A 19,027-nucleotide genomic window follows, 5' to 3' on the forward strand; every position below is an offset into this window, starting at 1 on the left:
CCGTGCCCAGGGAGGGCTAAAACGCATTCCCCCCCATGGTGCAGGAGGCCAGCTAGGCCACGCCCACCATGACCACGCCCATCCAGCAACTGGACAGAGAACCCACTGCTAAAAATTTTGAAGCACACCCCTGGCCCAACCCATCTCACCGAATCGTTGTGGAGAAGCCACAACATCAGGCATATATTCCACTTTGATCGAAAATAAAGGTAGAACAAAAATCTAATACATGTAGTCCTCAACTTACAACAGTTCATTTAGTGATGGTTCAAAATTACAACAGCACTGAAAAAAATGACTTATGACCATTTTTCACAGTTACGACCATTTCGACATCCCCATGGTCATGTGATTAAAATTCAGATGGTTGGCAACTGATTTATATTTAGGACGGTTGCAGGTGTTCCCCTTTTGTGACCGTCTGACAAGCAAAGTCATTGGGGAAGCCAGATTCACTGAAGAACTTCAGTTACTAACTTAACAACTGCAGTTGTTAAATTGTTAAATTACTAACTGAACAACTGCAGCGATTTACTTAACATTTATGGCAAGAAAGGTTGTAAAGTGGGGCAAAAATTTTGGGCTCAATTGTGGTCATAATTTGGGGATTACCTGTAAATAAAAAACAAACAAACAGTTCTCCCACTAAATTTCTTTTCTTATATATTTTTCAATTAGAAAAATATGTGGGGGTGATAAAAACAATGGTCTTCTTTCCAAACAATACTGAATTACCTTGCAAAACTGGTTAATTGGTTGATTGACAGATGCAATTTTATCCTGTTTTTTCTACCCTAAAAAAGCCCTAGATTATTTTTAGCATGGTGCTTGGCAGCTCTGGAAGGGGAGCTTCCATACTTTAGTACTTAGATAAGGGGGCAGTGGCACACCAGATATTTTTTTGTTTCTACTTTCATGTCCGAAAATCAGAGCTGATGGGAAGCATCTTGTAAAAAAGTATATTATCCCCATTTCTTCCATGGAGGAAAGCCATTAATAGCAAGTGGCCCTGATTCAGGAAGATGTATTATTTGACCAATACAAACTATTTGTTCAGCATAGTGCAGCTTCAACTCTACATAGAAGAGTTATGTTTCATTGTCAACTGCACAAAGAACAATCCAGAAGTTTGAGGTGGCTATAAAAAGACAGAACACTTGTGTCTTGTCAAGCTCACTGCATTGACTTGGCTGAAGTTTTGTTTGCAACTCAAAGCTTGGCAACTGTTTTGTGGTCTTTGTTAGGGGCTGATCTCATTGCAGTAGCTCCTGGACAGGTGTGCAACTGTTAAATGAGCCTCACCCTGGCACCTTTCTTAAATGTCAGGACCCAAGTATCTATGGGGAGAAGTTACAGTTCAGCCTGTATTCTTTTCAGGCCAGATGGAAAGACAGATTTGCTACCAGTTAAGTAACATAAGTAGTTAAAATTAATTTAATGCATTGTTCCAACCCATAGGTTACAATATAATATTCAGGGATCACATATGCAATAAATAGTAAGCAGTAAAATGTGCACTGTTTTTAGCAAAGGTTAAAAGATGTGTCTTTTGTTAATAGAGTGCATTTTAGGTGTGGTTTTAAACACACCATTTGCATGCCACAGAAACAACAGGGAGGTGTAATCAAATAAAATCAGAACAAGCAAGGCATTGCAAATGCTAGGCCATGCACAGTTGCCATTGTGATTTTAGATGCTATTAAGCTTAGCATGTGTAAAATATTAACAGCAATAGCAATTTAGACTTAAATACCTCAGCCCATTCTAAGCTGTTTACAGAGTCATCATATTGCCCCCTCAACAATCTGGGTCCTCATTTTACCGACCTCAGAAGGATGGAAGGCTGAGTCAACCTTGAGCCTGGTGAGATTCGAACTGCCAAATTGCAGGCAGTGAGCAGTCAGCAGAAGTAGCCTGCACTACTGCATTCTAACCACTGCACCACCACAGCTCATGGAGAAAAGGTTTTGCCAGAGGAAACAGTAACGTACAAGTGAAGAGCTTCACTCTCAAAATATATTTTTGAGTAATAGAAGTTGTGAAGTAAAAAATAATGGATACTGAACCTAACCTCAATTGAAATGCAAATTCACTAAGATGTGGGTAAAGCACTCTGGATTTATCCAAATATGCAAGATGGTTTAAAGAAAGAGAAAACAATTGAATCTGCACTGCTAAAAGTTTTGAAAGATATAAGGATATGTTCATCATCATTGTAAGCATACTTTAGAGATATTTAAACTTGTTTGTATTTATTATGCGTTCTATAACTACAATGCTTTGTAACTTTGCAAACATTAAATTATCTTCTTTTTATTCATTTCTGTAATATATATATAAATTCTGCTTAATTTTTTTCCCATAAAGCTGGAATAAATTACCATATTTCCCATAGAAATAGCACATGAGTAATGTGAATTTAAATAATGCAACCATTTCATTGGATTCATTATCCATATTAATCGAGACCTATCTATTGAAAGACATTAGGTGCCATTTTCAAGAGTCCACATTTTCCAATCTTCATGCTTAAAATAATATGATTCTATGTACCTGACAGAAATGCTGATTTTCTGCATGCCTCCAATAATTTAACTTTAAACAGACAGGACAGTTTAGATTTACTGAAATGATGGTAATGGATGTTTTCCTTCTCTAATATTTGAGCAGGAGGCAGTCGCCTTAAATTCTGTGTTGGTTTCCTTTCATCACTCGTCTTTACTGAAAAAAAGCTCCAGAAAAGTTTGGTGGGGTCTATAAGCAGTATAGGAAGACAAATAGCCTATTGCTGAGAAAGTCTCTCCCTAATTCAGTTCATCTTCCAGATAAACTGATCTGGAAAATGGATTGAATTGGGGAGAGATTTTGTTCACATGCTTTATCACATGTTTTTGAGATCTTGTTCACTTTGAGTTAAAAGAGCTGCCTGAATCCTGAATAAGCTGAGTCGATTCATGTCATGTCATGGAAAGACTGCATGGTTTTATGATGAGATGAATTGAGACAGTGACTTATTTTTAAAAAAATGAAACCTGTTGTGATGAACTGACTGATTCAACATGTCATTAGGCAAATAAACTAATCCAACAAAACAAGCTATCAGGTTGCTGAACAGATAAATGGAGTAGCTAAGGAAAAAGAACAAACCAAGAAAGTAATTTTTCCTCTCTCTCTTTCCTTGTATTTCATTTCCTATTGAATCTTTATAAAGTCTTATTTTAAAAAGAAAGTAAATGAATGAAGTGAATAAGTGTGACCATAAAATGGGCAAGATTTTCTCTCTTGTGCTTAGAAAAATATGTCAGAGTTTTGAGGATGCAATATAGCCTTCAATTCCTCTTAGCTCCTTCCAATCCTTGAAAGACCTGGAAGAAAACATTGTGGATTTCTCTCAGGCAGAACTGATTCTTCTTTGGCTCTTCATCATGGGACTAAACATTCGAGTATATTTAATCCCGCTGGCCTAAATGCATTTCTTCCCATTGCTTACTGTGGGGGAGCAAAAATAAAACTAGCAAAAATAGTGTCCTTTCCTGCTGATCACTCACTGGCACTAGACTTGGAAAATTTGAAGCTCCCATGTTTAGAGCTTTCCAGCTAACAGAGAACTGCTGGGCCCATCATTTTGTCAAATGAATAAACTACTATCCTGTATATAGTTCATATGGGAGAAATCCCATGGAACAAATAAGAACTTCTTTCTGAACAAACTTGCGCAAGTATTTGCTAGAGGCACATAAAATAAATGGGTACAGATGTATTTGGAGAATTCAAAAGGAACAGAAAAAAATGAGGTGGATGCTTTAGGAACACCGAACTTTCACAGTGACTCTACAGTATCTTTCTTTAGAAAATTGTCCCGGATGTAATGACAAAATAATGCCCTTTGTAACATTCTGGACTTTACTGCTGTATTAAGTGATGATGAGCAACTAGACTGGCCAATGTGGACTGAACAATATTTTTTGGGCTTTCCTCCACTCTTGTTATCCCCAACTATTCCTTAGCTCCTTATTAGATAAAGATGTGGAGTAAGCTACTTTAAATTAAGACTCAGCATCTATGCAGTTTCCTTGCTAATTTCATCTTTATTGGGAATCCTTCGACATGGGTAGCCAGATATTATTCTATGGGGCTCAAACTTTTTATTGAGTATTGAACTTGCAGACATTTGCACTTTAGATGTCTATATACAGTCCATTTGCTTTAGGAGCTAACATGTTCAGTAGTTGTTGGAACGGATATCTATAAACTATCAGAATGGTATGTACCAGGGGTATCAAACTCAAGGCCCGTGGGCTGGATCTGGCCTGCAGGGTGCTTAGATCCAGCCTGTGGGGCTGGCCTGAAAACAGCAAAGGACCAGCCCGTGGTGCCTCTGCCAGTGAAAATGGAGCTCCGTTTGCAGCTGTGACAGCCTCCTGCAGCACTCTGTCAGAAAAAATGGAGCACATGCCTACCCCCGGCCTTGCCCCCTGCAGCCCTCCAAGGTCAAACACAACCCTGGTGCGGCCCTCAATGAAATTGAGTTTGACACCCTTGGTATATCCTATACTAATTTTCTCATGTATTAGGGCTAAGAAACTCTGGAGATTGAAGTCCACACATCTTAAAAGTTGACAACTTTGAAAACACTGGCCTTCCTTTAAGCTCTCAGAGCAAAGAAATTATATTTTGCTTCCATGTATTTGGTTTAGGAACGGTACATTGAGAAAGAAACCAGAAGGAATATTTTTGCTGGCAAAGAAAAAGCACCACACACTATGTCATCAAAGCAAAAACAGAAAATATGACATCGAACATGCAAACAAGCTAAATACACTACTAACACACTTTTATCTTTCTTGGTGACTTCAATCTACCTCATATTAACTGGACCCTTAACGAATGTACAACTGAACCCACACATGCAACCTTCTACAATGCAGTAACAAATCTGGGACTAGAACAACTAGTAACCAACAACACTAGACTTAACAACTGCCTCGATCTCATCTTCTCCAATAGTTTGAATTCAATTTACGGAATACAAATTAAAGAACCCTTTTCCAACAGTGACCACAACATGATTCACTTTTGTCTCAACATACGTCCACACAAAAATCATCACAATGAAAAAATCCCCAATTATAACTTCAGAAAAGGCAACTATGATCTTATAAACAACGATCTCTCATCCCTTGACTGGCAATTTCTATTCTCTGGATGCAATACTGTAGAAGACCATTCCAACATATTTTTAGTTGAAGTCAAAAGAGTCATCAAACTATATGTACCATTAACAACTCCCAAAACCAGAAAAAAACAAATTACCCAAAACAATAAGGAAGCTTCAATCCAAAAAGAAAGCACTTTGGTGGAAAAACAAATCTGGTCACGTTGCCAACTTCAAAAGCCAATACAAAAATTTATGCCACCAGATAAAGACTGAATGCACCAATTATCACATTAAACAAGAAGAAAACTTTCTACGCACCAACTCCACCCGTGCTTTCTACAATTTTGTAAACAACAAACTCATCCCACCCCTGAAGGGACCTAATGGTAAAGACTTATACGCTGACACTATTAAAGCCAACCTCTTTAACACATTCTTTGGCTCAGTATTTGTAAACAGTGATGGATCATGGCCAGTATTTCCTAGTAGAACCATAGACAACTACAATACATATCAATTTTACAGAAAACAATGTTGAAAAAGCACTACGCTATCTAAAACCATCTCTATCTATTGGACCGGGCAGAATATGTGCCTACTTCTTAAAAAAGCTACCCACTGCCATAGCGGAACCTCTAAGCATAATCTTTGAAAAATCTTTCAGGACCAGCTCCTTGTCAAAACTATGGTCACAAGCCACAGTCATCCCCATCTTCAAAAAGGGAGACCCCAGCCTAACTGAAAATTACAGACAAATCTCTTTATGCTGCATCACCTGTAAAGTCATGGGATCAATTATTAACCAATCCATCATCCTCCACTTAGAAACAAACAACCTACTCTCTAATAAACAATTTGGTTTTAGGAAAAAACTATCATGTAATCTGCAACTCTTACACTGCAAAAACATATGGACGACACAACTCGATCAGGACAAAGCAATAGACACAATCTACATAGACTTCTGTAAAGCCTTTGATTCAATGGTACACAACAAACTACTCTTAAAACTAAAATCTTATGGTATCTCTGGACACCTGCATTACTGGATAGAAACATTCCTGTCAAACAGACAACAAATGGTCAATATTGGGAGCATCCTTTCAAATTCTGTACCTGTCAACAGTTGTGTCCCCCAAGGCAGTGTTTTAGGACCAACTCTTTTCATACTCTACATAAATGATCTCTGTGATCATATCAAGAGCAACTGCGTTCTCTTCGCTGATGATGTAAAGCTATTCAACACCACAGACAATACTGCTACCCTTCAAAAAGGGTAGCTTGACTATGTATCAGAATGGTCAAACAAATGGCAACTTCAAATCTCAACAAACAAATGCTCTGTCCTAGATATTGGCAAAAAGAATCACAAAATAAAATACAGGCTGAATAGTCAAGACCTTGTTGATGATCCAAACTCTGTCAAGGACCTTGGAGTACTCATCTCTAATGATCTAAGTGCTAGAGCTCACTGTAACTACGTCGCCAAAAAGGCATTAAGAGTTGTTAACCTAATCCTCCGTAGCTTTTTCTCTGGTAATATCACACTACTAACTAGAGCATACAAAACAATTGCTAGACCCATACTTGAATATAGCTCATCAGTCTGGAACCCACACCGTGTATCTGATATTAACACAGTTGAGAAAGTCCAGAAATATATCACAAGAAGAGTTCTCCGCTCCTCTACCAACTGCAGAATACCTTATGCCACCAGACTTGAAACTCTAGACCTACAAAACCTAGAACTATGCTGCCTTTGGTCCGATCTAAATACAGTATATAAAATAATACACTGCAATGTCCTACCTGTCAATGCATACTTCAGCTTCAACCATAACAATACAAGAGCACACAATAGATACAAACTCAAGGTTAACTGCACCAAACTTGATTGCAGGAAATACAACTTCAGCAACAGAGTGGTCAACGTTTGGAATATTCTACCTGACTCTGTGGTTTCTTCCCCAAACCCCAAAAACTTTCACCTTAGACTGTCTACTATTGACCTCACCCCTTTCCTAAGAGGTCTGTAGGGGGTGTGCATAAGCACACCAACATACCTACCATCCCTGTCCTATTGTTTCTTTTATATATATTTTTATTTTTCTTATATGTATCCATGTATTCATAACTATGTTTTTACTTATACCTATTATCTTGTAAGCAACTGACAAATAAAAATAAATAAATAAATAAATAAATAAATAAATAAATAAATGAAAGAAAAGACCAATCTAGATAGTGAAAACAGTTGTCCATATAAGAATTGGGTATAGCAAATTTATTGTAGAGTTGAGTAGAAAAAAAAAGACATGAATGAGTTGGGAAAATGTTACACTGGTATTTAAGTAAGAAGTACAGATTCATGGTCAATAAAAATGACTAGGAACATGAAATTATAGGCAAAGATACTGAAAATGATAGAGCAAAAATTTTATGAAATGTATCGTGCCAGATGTTGCCGCTATTGAAAAGAACCATGCTTGGTGGACTGATGTAGCTTTTCCAAGAGACAATAATGTTAAAGAAAAGGAATTGGAAAATATTACAAATAATGACATTTATAAATAGGTACTGTAAAAATGGAATCACTATATATGTTCACCACCTGATGACAAGGAAACTGACCAGGTAAGGAAGCAATAATAGAAAGTTAGGAAACACTTCATATAATTCTGTGTAGCAAGGGAGGAAAGAAAATGTTTAAAGCCAAAAATGTTTGGTTTTGCCTACAACCAAAGGAGTCCCTGAGGATTTTACTCCACTAATCGTTGCTAGCTACATGGGGTGATGATCATCTCTGTTTCAAGGCCATTGAGCCAGCATTGTCTGAAGACATTTCCATGGTCATGTGGCCAGCATGACATCATGGTGCAGTTACCTTCCTATCAAAGTGGTACCTATTTATCTACTTGCATTTACATGCTAGTTGGCAGGAGCTGGGGCGAGGACAGGAGTTTCCCCCCATTGCATGACATTCAGGTCTCAAACGTGGACTACCAGCTTTCCAGCCAACAAGCCCAGTGTCTTAACCACTGAATCACCATGCCACCCCTTTTACTACAATGTATAAATACACAAATAGAGCACACAGTATTTAATACTATTTCCCATTCCTATAGAACTGTGGCTATATCTACTTTGCTGCTATAGATGTGAGCATCTTGTTTGCTTATGAAATTAAAGCTTGAGAAAACATTATTCCTTTGTTCAGATAATAATAATAACCTGTTTCTCCAACAATACAGCCTCCCCCAACAGGAAGTCCCAGCATGTTTTATAGGCATAAAATGAAATTAAGCCCCTCCCCCCAAATTAAGGCCTATATTAAAACATGTGAAATGGGGGGAATGGTGGGGGGGGCTTGCCGCAACTTTTGTTGCACACCCGGATATGGTGCTGCCTGCATTGACCCCGATATGAAGTGCCCCACCAACGCCAAGGTCAACATCCAAGCCATCGCCGCCTGCCCTAAGATGCAAGTGGGGGGGAATTAAGTCAACCCCCGAAAAGACAGCCTAGCCATTTTTGGGGGGCTCAAAAAAAAAAAAGACCCGATCTTATTATATGAGAAACATAATAATAATAATAATAATAATAATAATAATAATAATAATAATAATAATAACAACAACAATAATAATAATAATAAGTGTGGCTCATCGATATTGCCATACCTGGTGACAGCAGAATTGACAAGAAACAACTTGAAAAAGTCACCAGATATCAGGACTTGAGAATCAAACTGCAGAGACTCTGGCATAAACCAGTGCAGGTGGTTCCAGTGGAACTCAGCACACTGGATGCTGTGCCTAAAGACCTAGGCAAGCACTTAAAAACAATTGGCGCTGACAAGATCACCAGTGGTCAGCTGCAGAAGGCCACCTTACTGGGATCTGCTTTACATAATCCGCCGATACATCACACAGTTCTAAACTCTTGGGATGTGTTCAACTAGTGATTTGTGATACGAAAACCAGCATGGTTATCTCATCTACTGTGTAAACTGTCATTTTTGAGTATAATAATAATAATAATAATAATAATAACAACAACAACAACAACAACAACATAAAAATAAAAAAAATCTGAGGAAACAGTGGACCACCTAGTTATCTGCTTCAAGAAGATCCTATAGAAAGATTACAAGAAACAACATCCTGACAAGCTAGCAACAATGATGCTTTGGAATGCCTGCAAGAAATATTAGTTGTCTGCAAGAACATCTGAGACCACAAGATAGACAAAGTAGCAAAAAATAAAGTAGCTAAAGTACTCTAAGATTTTAGAATTCAAGTAAACACCTGCCATACAACACCCCAAACGTAACAATGTAGATAAAAAGCATTGCTGTATAGTGAAGATGGCAGTACATGTACCCTTGTTTCCCCAAAAATACGACCTACCCTGAAAGTAAGTCCTAGCTTGAGTCTTACACGTGCACCCAATATAAGCTCTACCCCCCCCCCCAAAATAAGCCCTAATTAAGATCCCACCCACTCCAGAGGACACGGGTAAAAGTTAAGGTAGGGTGGGGATGGGGGGTGGTGGAGCCTACTACTTACCTTTGTACAATTGTAGCCAGGCCTCATACACCCGACACCTGCCTTGCCAGCCCATTTCTTCTACAGCCAGCAAGGCTTTCCTAAAGGCCTCTGTAGCTAATAACAGAGCCTCAAATCAATCTGGAACTGTTATAAGCTGCAGAGGCCTTCAGGAAAGCCTTGCTGGCCTCAGAAGAAGTTCCTGAAGGCCTCTGACAGTGAAAAGGAGGCCGGGGGTGACGTGCACAAGTGAGGTTTGTCAGTGGATGACATCCCCCCCAAAATAAGACCTGGTGCATTTTTTGGTGGCAAAAAAATATAAGACAGGATCTTATTTGGGGGGAAACACGGTAGACAGCAGGATAAAAGAGAAAGAACTGAAGAAAAATCACAAAATAGAAAGACCTGAAAATAGAAGTGGAACGACTATGACAAAAGAAAGAAAAGGTAGTACGCACAGGCATAGGCACCTCGGGTACAATCCTAATACAGCTGGAGCATTGACACTGAAAAACCCCTCCTCCTCAGTCAACTGCAAAAGGCAGCATTATTGGAACAGCTTACATTTTGTGATAATACTTTTAACATCATCAAACAACAATATCTTCCTATCTCAGATCCTTGAGAAGGACTTGATAGGTGGATAAAAACCAGTCTAAACATCTGTCTGTCTGTGTAATGAATTACAATTAAAACTGTTTAAAGATTTTTTTGGTAAGTACTTACGTTTGGACTTTATTGATTCAGAAAGCAAATAGGCTTTTTCCATTAATATGAGATGGAATAAAAAAAAAATAACAGTGCCTGGCAAGATATTTGGGGATTATTTTAAATTTTACAAAAATAAAAAATCCAATAAGCAAATAAAGAACATTTAGAAAGACTCTGTATTTTTGTTTTATATAAAGCAAATATTTTAATTTTTGTGAACAGAAAAGCAAGTTTACATTTTTAACCTGCACAAAGAGTATATCATTTCTCAGTTCACAGGAACAGCTGCTGGCAAGATCAATTAAAAGAAAAGCCATTCTATCCCCATTGGCAGCAGTTTCTAAAACTTGCTTCTACTTCCTGTAGTCTTGCAAACTTCTGAATCTATTTCCAAGACATAACTCTGTTTTTGCAATTTGCTTCAGGTCTTAAGCTGACAAGTTTTGTTTGTCTTCAAGTATAAGAATATTTGTTTTTTTTAATTTCATCCAATAAAGCAAATCCTGATGAAGCAAAAACCTTATTGAGTACAGCAGATGACCAGATATCTAAACAATTATATTCCAGGATATATTTTATTTTTTCTGTGCTGTACGTTTAACTTTAAAAATGAATTTGTATGCAATGAACGGTATTAGTTATTAATCATCTTGATTTTAAAGAATCCCCTTAATTTATGTTCCTCTGATCTGACACTTCACCATCACTGTTTTTAGCATGGTGAATAACATTGATACGTCTAAGTTCTCCCTCACAGCTGCTTTAACGCTCCAATCCCCCAGTCAGTACGAAACTATGTTAACATAAATTGCATTGTCCCGATGGCTGAATTGCAACCTGGTACACTAATGGGGCTGGTATTGGCTCAGGACAAGCAAAGGAGGGGATCTGTGGATTCCCTGACTGTTTATCCTCCCATCAGCAGGAAAAACAATCACCAATTGCTCTCCCAAATGTCATGGGGCGGGGTTGCTTGAATTTGTGCAGACATTTAGGATGGGGGTGGTTAGGTTGGTTACTTTTCAAGTAGGCCGAATGTTTTAGGTTCTGTGCTGGAGATTTCTCCCTTGGGCTTTTTCTGAATATTAGACAGGGTAGATCAGGTAGATCAAACTGGGGGCCTGGGGGCCCGATGCATCATTTGCAGGCCACGCCCACCCCGGCTCCACGAAGGGAAAAAAAATCAGTGCTGGGATTCAAATTTTTTTACTACTGGTTCTGTGGGTGTGGCTTAGTGAGTGTGGATTGGTGGGTGTGGCAGGGGAAGGATACTGTAAAATCTCCATTCTCTCCCCACTCCTGGGGGAAGTTTACTGCAAAGTCCCATTCCCTCCCCAACCCATTAACCTGCTTTCCAGCTCTCTTCTCCTGTGCACGGCAACAAAAGAAGACTCAGCCGATCAGCTGGGACTCGGGAGGCAGAGAATAAATGGGGCAGGGCCAGTCCGAGGTGGTATTTGCTGGTTCTCTGAACTACTCAAAATTTCCACTACTGGTTCTCTAGAACTGGCCAGAATCTGCTGAATACCACCTCTGGAAAAAATGAAATATCATATGATAGCAACATGATGCCACGTGTTTAACACCTTTGGGGTAGATGATGGAAAGAAAGAAATTATAATGTAACCTTAAGTGTGTGTGTCTGTGTAAATATACTTATAACTGCTATTAAGAAGATTGGAAGCTACTTTATTACTATTTATTTACTATGTATTACTTTTTTCTTTCTCTTCTATTTCTTTTTCTTTATTTCTTTTTCACTTTTTCATTACTTTCCCCTTTTTTTTTCTTCAGTTCAAATTTGGTTTTGTTTTTATTCTGTTGAAAACTTAATAAAAGTTATTTAAAAAAAACCCAAAGGGTGTAGAATTAAACAAAGTACACTCTGAGAGGGAATGAAAACTGTAAGGAGTATGGTCATGAAAAAAAAATCCTTGTTGACAGAAACAATCAAGATCTAGAATGTTGCCTAGATGGGACAGGTCAGAGAAGTTGGTTCTCTTTTCCAATTTAAATCAGTTTCCTAGGCAGGACAAAACCTGCTGTCTGAAGAAAAAAGCTGCCAATTAAATTACAAGTTTAGCATGATTTCAAAAGTGTGCTAAAGCCTTTGTTTAAAAAACGGATCTAATATGAGTTGGAAGAATGCTACATCCCTGCATATAAGAAGGCACATAATCCCTTGTCAGTATTTTTTGAAGTGCTGACCAGGCATTATTTGTCTGGCCTTTCCTACTGCTCAAACTGAAATGGCCATGGAAGGCAAATCCTGGAGGAGAAGAAGAGGGCATGCCCGTAGACCAAAGTTCCTGATTGTATTGTCACCAGCATTACCAGTGGAAATTATGTTTGTTCCGGACTAGCAGGCTCGTAGCCTGCAAATCTGATTGGCCCGCTGATAACCGATCGTGATTGGTCACCATAGACTGATGCGATTGGCCAGTAAACGGGCTGCCGCGATTGGCCCTGCCAAGAGCGGCAAACTCAAATAGCCTTCATTGGCTGCCTAGCCGCAGCCAGCCCTATATAAGGGGCTGCTGCGGCTGGGGTTAGTTGCTCAGATCTGAAGTCATTAATAAAGAGCTGTTGTTGCTATCTGAGTCTTGCCTCTGTTCTTGAACCATCCTCCCAGATCTAACAATGTTTATGGAGATTCTTAATTATCCAGGTCATGGTTGTCCCAAAGATGGTTTTCCAAAAGGCAACTGGACTTTCTTTGTTTTTTTTCCTGGAAAGCATTGCGCTTCTCATCTAAGTCCAGTCGCCATTTGGAAAAACACCTTTGGGCCAGTGGAAGCGATGTAAATAAATTTTGTTGTTGTAATAGTCTTGTTCGGCTCATCATATTATATATATTTTAATGAAGTATAGTTATTTTTTTTCTGAATGCTTATTTTTGTGGTATGCTGCCCAGAATCATAATTGAATTGGGCAGCTTTATAAATGCTTGAAATGAATGAATGAATGAGATGTTTATGAAGATACTCAGTCTTCCAGGTCATGGTTACCCCAAAGGTGCTTTTTCAAGAGGCAACTGGACTTTCTGGTTTTTCTTTGAAGATATTTCACTTCTCATCCGAGAAGCTTGTTCAGCTCAGAGCTGAAGAAAAGTCTTAATCAGACCAATGCGATCATAGCTATTATCAGGGGTGGGATTCTACCAGTTCACATCTATTCGCTAGAATCAGTTGTTAACACGCTAAGCAGTTCGGAGAACTGGTTGTTAGAAGAAATTACTGGCCTAATCCTGTAAGGAAGGCAGGAAGGAAACATTCTGGTATTGCTTACAGAAACTGCCTCTCCGTTAACCCTTATTACATTCTTGGCAGGACAAGACTTTTTGTCTCAGGAACTTCTCTGGAGTTTTTTCCCCTCCTTTGCTGGTACTTTGCTTGTGTGGAATGACCATTCAAAGTTACAGTGGCACTGAAAAAAGTGACTTACGACCATTTTTCACACTTACGACTGTTGCAGCATCCACACAATCATGAGAGGCAGGCGAGGAGATGCGTGACTCGATGTGAGTGATATTGAGTTGGCCACACCCAGCCAATAACATGACCACCAAGCCATGTCCACCCAGTCACATGACCACCAAGCCATGCCCACCAACTAATCCACAACCACAGAACCGGTTGTTAAAAGTTTTGAATCCCACCCCGACTATTATGTCAGATATCTTGTCTAATACAAGGTTTGTTTTGCTAATCGTTAGACAGAGGTAGATTTATTTTTCTGACAAAATGTGGCTATGTGGAAAGCTGCTGTCTATTTCAAAACTACACCTAGTCAGTTACTCCCTTTCTTTTCACCCTCTGTGTCTTCCATGGTTTTATCTTTTCCACAGTCCAATATTTTGTACTTCCTGAACTTGCTCGGTTTTACTGAGTTTTTTGGATTTTAGTGAATGTAAGTTAAGTTTAAATAAATATTATTTATGCCTAAGTCATAGTATTCCCATAAACTGGCTGATATCTTCTCTTTTTGTATTCATATGAGAGAATGTCACCTTCTGATGGGAATGTGATGGAACACACGAGATCTGGTTGAAGTGCAGTATTGGAAGCAAACTCTGCCCATAGCTTGCAGCTCAGTCCAGACAGGGCTCAAAGTTAATTCATCCTTTCATCCTTCCAAGGTCTGTAAAATGCGGACCCAGATTGTTGGGGCAATATGCAAATGAAATATGCAAATTGTAAACCATCCAGAGAGTGCTGTAAAGTGCTATTGGGCAGTATATAAGCCTAAATGCTAATGTTAATTTCTATTGTTTCCTTTAGAAACCTTTTCAACTGCTCCCTTCTTCTTTAAAACTGTGAAATTCGTTGGGCTCTACCTTTATAGATTTTAGGAAACTGATTAAAACCTGCCTTTGGCACCAGTACCTGGTGATAGGTGTGTTATGAAATGGTCCCACTCTGAATGTAGGATATAGAGGTTAGTTTAGGCCAGGGGTATCAAACTCCCATCATGAGGGCATCATTATGTGACTTATCGTGACTTTTCTCCCCTTCGCTAAACTGGGTGTGGGCAAGCCGCGAGTTTGACAGCCCTGGTTTAGGCTACAGATATTTTGTTTATTGTTCCTGGCACAGAATTATGGATTATTGATTATGTGTATGGTAAATCTCATTTTATAGAATAGGATATGTATGCTCCTTTGAGTTAGTTATATGGGGGCAACATAAAAAAGCCCAGCAAAATAATGAAATAAACCTATGAACTTTGAATTTATAGCAGGGGTTCCCAACGCTCAGTCTGTGGCATGCCAGAAACCAGGTGGCACAAACAAGCGAAGCCCCATCTGTGGGATGCAGGCAGCATACGAAACTACGCCACCTCCAGTCCACAGAAAAAAACACTCTCTCCATGGAACCAGTCCCTGGTGTCCAAAAGGTTGGGGGCTGCTGGTTTTTAGTGTTGGCCAGTGTGAGCAAATGGTTTTGGACAAGAGAGGCATCAAGTTGTTATAGCTTTATCAGCATCCAGGAATATGCTGGAGAAAATGGACTTCTGCTTTGGTCCAGCAAGAGAGGGAGGCTTTAGAAAAGTAAGAAGATCTGCAGACGAATGCCCTCTTACATGATGCTGAAGCTCAACATGTTTCATTGGCCCGAGACCAAGCTATTATTTTAGAAAGGACTTTGAGGCATTGTTTACTCCCCCACTGTTTGTTCAAAAGGCATTCCCAGGGGATTTGTGCTCTCTTGTTTCATGAGCCTCCACATTGTTGATGCTGACTGACGTTGAAGCCCACCAGCTGGCCGTGTCCATCACTGCAGCCAAGTCGGAGGATTCCTGCTTATACTTAGAACCCACGAGTCAGTGTCCAAGCAGCACTTTGCAACAAACCATGCTTTAAAACTAAGCAACTCGAAGAAAAATGCCTATCTTTGGCTAAAGGGGACAAATCCTCTCCCTCAACCCTTTTTCGGATAAATCATGAAAGATTGGCTAAACATTCCTCTTATACAGATCTTCACCCTGGCTGCCTTCAGCTTGACAGAGAAGCTCCCTAAAGGTAGGTATAAATAACGGGTCCTCTCTTTGCTTTGCCACTGGTTAGATATTTATTTTTGATCTTGGACCTGCCCGGGCTGTTGGGTGAATATATATAAGCTCCTGGGATTTGTATAAATGAGCTGGTTTGCCTGTGAGTGCATCTGTAATTGTCTTTGGACAATCACCATGGAAGAACTTGTCTGTACATATATCACGATGACTGGTGCTCTGATGAATTTCCCCGTGTAGGTATTTTTGTTTATAGTATGTATCAAAAACCATTTTCCAAATATATATAGCCAGCAATGTTGAATGTTTACTTGGGAATAAATCCACTTAACACAGTTGGGACTTCTAAGTAAATGTGCATAGATACAGAGATACTGGAGGATTTTGAGTGAGATAGATGCTTGTTCGAAGTGACATAGTACACATCTCCTTGATTAATGTTCAAATTAGAATTTTGAGGATAGCTCTCTGAATTGTTGCTTGCAAAGAAGGCCCATTAAGGTCATGTTGCTGACAACCAGGTGTTACTTAGCAAGCTCCTCTACAGATCAATTAAACTGGAAGTCTTGCTGGAATTTACTCCCAAATAAATTGGTATCCAGTTTGCAGTTGTAATGATTAGTTGGCTTCGCCTTTTCTGAAAAAAAATTGCTGGATTTTTCCAACACTTGACCTATATCATAAATTGTATTTGACCAATAAGTATGTTCAGAAATGTCTGCTGTATGAAAAAAACAAACAAATCCATACTGGAATTCCTTTTATGGATTTTTAAGAACTTAAACATAGAATATGATGGAGCATATTTGCAGGACAAAATAACAGTGACTCAGAAATACAGTATATGCCTCTTCTCTATGGTAGATAGGTACCCAGATGAAGGAAAAATCCTGTTGTCTTTATGTAGATTGATTACAACAATGCCAACAATTAAAAGAGGAATTCCATCTTATTTCAATGTTTGTTTGTAAGAGATTTAAGTGGGCTAAAATAATGTGATGAATAAAGTACACAGTGCTAAATTCTTTGTTTGCTCTGCCTTCAATCAAATTGCTTTCCCTCTCATCAAAGAGAAATTTAGGAATCTTATACAGATCTTTGCCATATAGTTTGAAACTTGAAATTTTGACTAAATGTGGAAAGGGAAATTTTCAAATCAGACCAGAGTGGCTTTCATTACTCGGAGCTGCAGTCTCAGCATTTTTGAAGAGTACTTACAAAGGAAGAGTGATACAAGAATAGTAGCATTTTGCAATATTATGAATTTTTGGGGATTTTCTTCTCTACTCATAACATGCCCTTTGGCATGTGTCAGAAAGAATGCCAAATGCCAGGGACAACAGTTAATATCTTTTAAAGAATTGGGTTTTTTTTTTCTTTTGGCGATTGTGTGCAGTATGTCATATCCCGCCAAGAACAAAACAATTTATAAATTCTTTAGATATCCAGCAAACACAATTATGTGGTACGAAAACATTTTCATGTATTTTCAAGGCCACGCTGGCCCACCCACCTAACCAGGGTTACATTTATCTCTGCTAATGTAACACGTAATATATACAGAGCTTCCAGTGATAAAGAAATTAGGTATGTGCAGTAGAATTAAAGTTCCCTGCTTATATAAATATTGAAGAAAGCTAAAAGGCCTTTCTTGTATCCTTTCAAACAGTTTGTGTTAAGGGAGGTGATCATTACATTGCTTGGCACTATCATGTTCTTTAGCTGTGTCAGACTATATAGATAGCCTCCCCTTGGATCTAGAGTTGGCCATCATAACATAGCTAACTATGATTTTTGTCATCTGTCATGAAGCTAAATTACACTGAAGTGTGATTTAGTGATTCATCCTGACCTCAATCTTTGCTGTTAGTAAAAATGGTGTTCCTGACCAGCAATCCTTTGTTCAGAATGTTATTAACTTAAAAAATAATTTGTAACCTGCCTTCCATTCCATAAAGGGTCAAAGTGGCTGTAATTTATTTTTAAATAACACAGATAGTCACAACCTTTCAGATAGGATTTCAAACCATTGCAGAAACTAATTCAAATTGAGATGATGTAGCTGCAAGGAGGGTATGGATTCCTTTTCCAAGAACAGAAAGTACGGAGGAAGAGTGTGGTTCCCATTTTTTCATATCTGAGACCCCACATAGAAGAAGACCTGCAGGACGGGATCTCAGAAAATGAAGCCATCTTTTAAAAAGCCTTTTAATGTCCAGAGATTACAATGATCAGAAATGGATCATGTTTATAAAGATGCATGGGACACTCAGAAGCACTACAGCAAAGCTGAGAATCCTTCTCGCATTCCAGAAGGAGAGAATAAGATAATGCATGAATGCATGCCTGCATTTGAACGCCTTTGCTCTGCATCTTGACTATTTTTCAGTCAAGTGTAATTGGTTTTGGATTCGTACAAATTTGCTTGGTCAAGCTGCAGGATTTAATGTGAAATGTATTCACTTTCTTATGCTGCTTTTGTGGTGTATTTTGTCACAGCTCCAATCATCACCACCCCTCTTGAGACTGTGGATGCACTGGTTGAAGAGGCAGCCACTTTTGTGTGTGTCGTAAAATCCTTTCCCCAGGCAGAAATTACCTGGACACGTAATAACATTCCTATCAGGTATGAATTAAATGCGCAAAAGACCACAGAATGTGGGTGCTCTCAGAAAATATCACTATTGGTCTCTACCAGTGGTAGGATTCAATTTTTTTAACCACTGGTTCTGTGGGCGTGCACAAAACGCATGTGCGCAGAAGGTTTGCTACTGATTTTCTCCTGCAATCTTGCACTCTCCGTCTGTGTTAAACAGCTGACGTGCAGCAATCCACTGTGCTGCGCGAAGCAGCTGAGCTTGAAAACCAGGTAATAAAGGTCAGAATAAAGCCAGGGCGGGTGGGCGGGCCCAGCAGCTGATCGGTTCGCTCACAGATGATCCTTGGAGCTACTGGTTCAGCCGAACCGGGACGAACCGGTAGAATACCACTCCTGGTCTCTACCCATAATATTATACCCCATATTAATTCTATTCACCAGTGCAGCATTCTATAAAGTCAATTCATGCATTATTTTTTATAGGTGCATGATAAATATAAA

At 38.9% G+C, this 19,027-nt stretch overlaps 1 protein-coding gene across 1 annotated transcript in view; it reads left to right on the forward strand.

The window, feature by feature from the left end:
- Positions 1–15,719: 15,719 nt before the first annotated feature.
- Positions 15,720–19,027, forward strand: part of MUSK (muscle associated receptor tyrosine kinase) — a 44,600-nt gene continuing 41,292 nt past the window's right edge. The window contains exons 1-2 of the mRNA XM_026713434.2: positions 15,720–15,937; positions 18,427–18,553. Of these exons, the coding sequence (XP_026569219.2) occupies positions 15,859–15,937; positions 18,427–18,553 (206 nt within the window). The 5' untranslated portion in view covers positions 15,720–15,858. The remainder of the gene's footprint in view (positions 15,938–18,426; positions 18,554–19,027) is intronic.

Source organism: Pseudonaja textilis, chromosome 2 (assembly GCF_049901715.1).
Source record: "Pseudonaja textilis isolate UNSWEBS1 chromosome 2, rPseTex1.2, whole genome shotgun sequence".
Taxonomy (NCBI): Eukaryota; Metazoa; Chordata; class Lepidosauria; order Squamata; family Elapidae; genus Pseudonaja; species Pseudonaja textilis.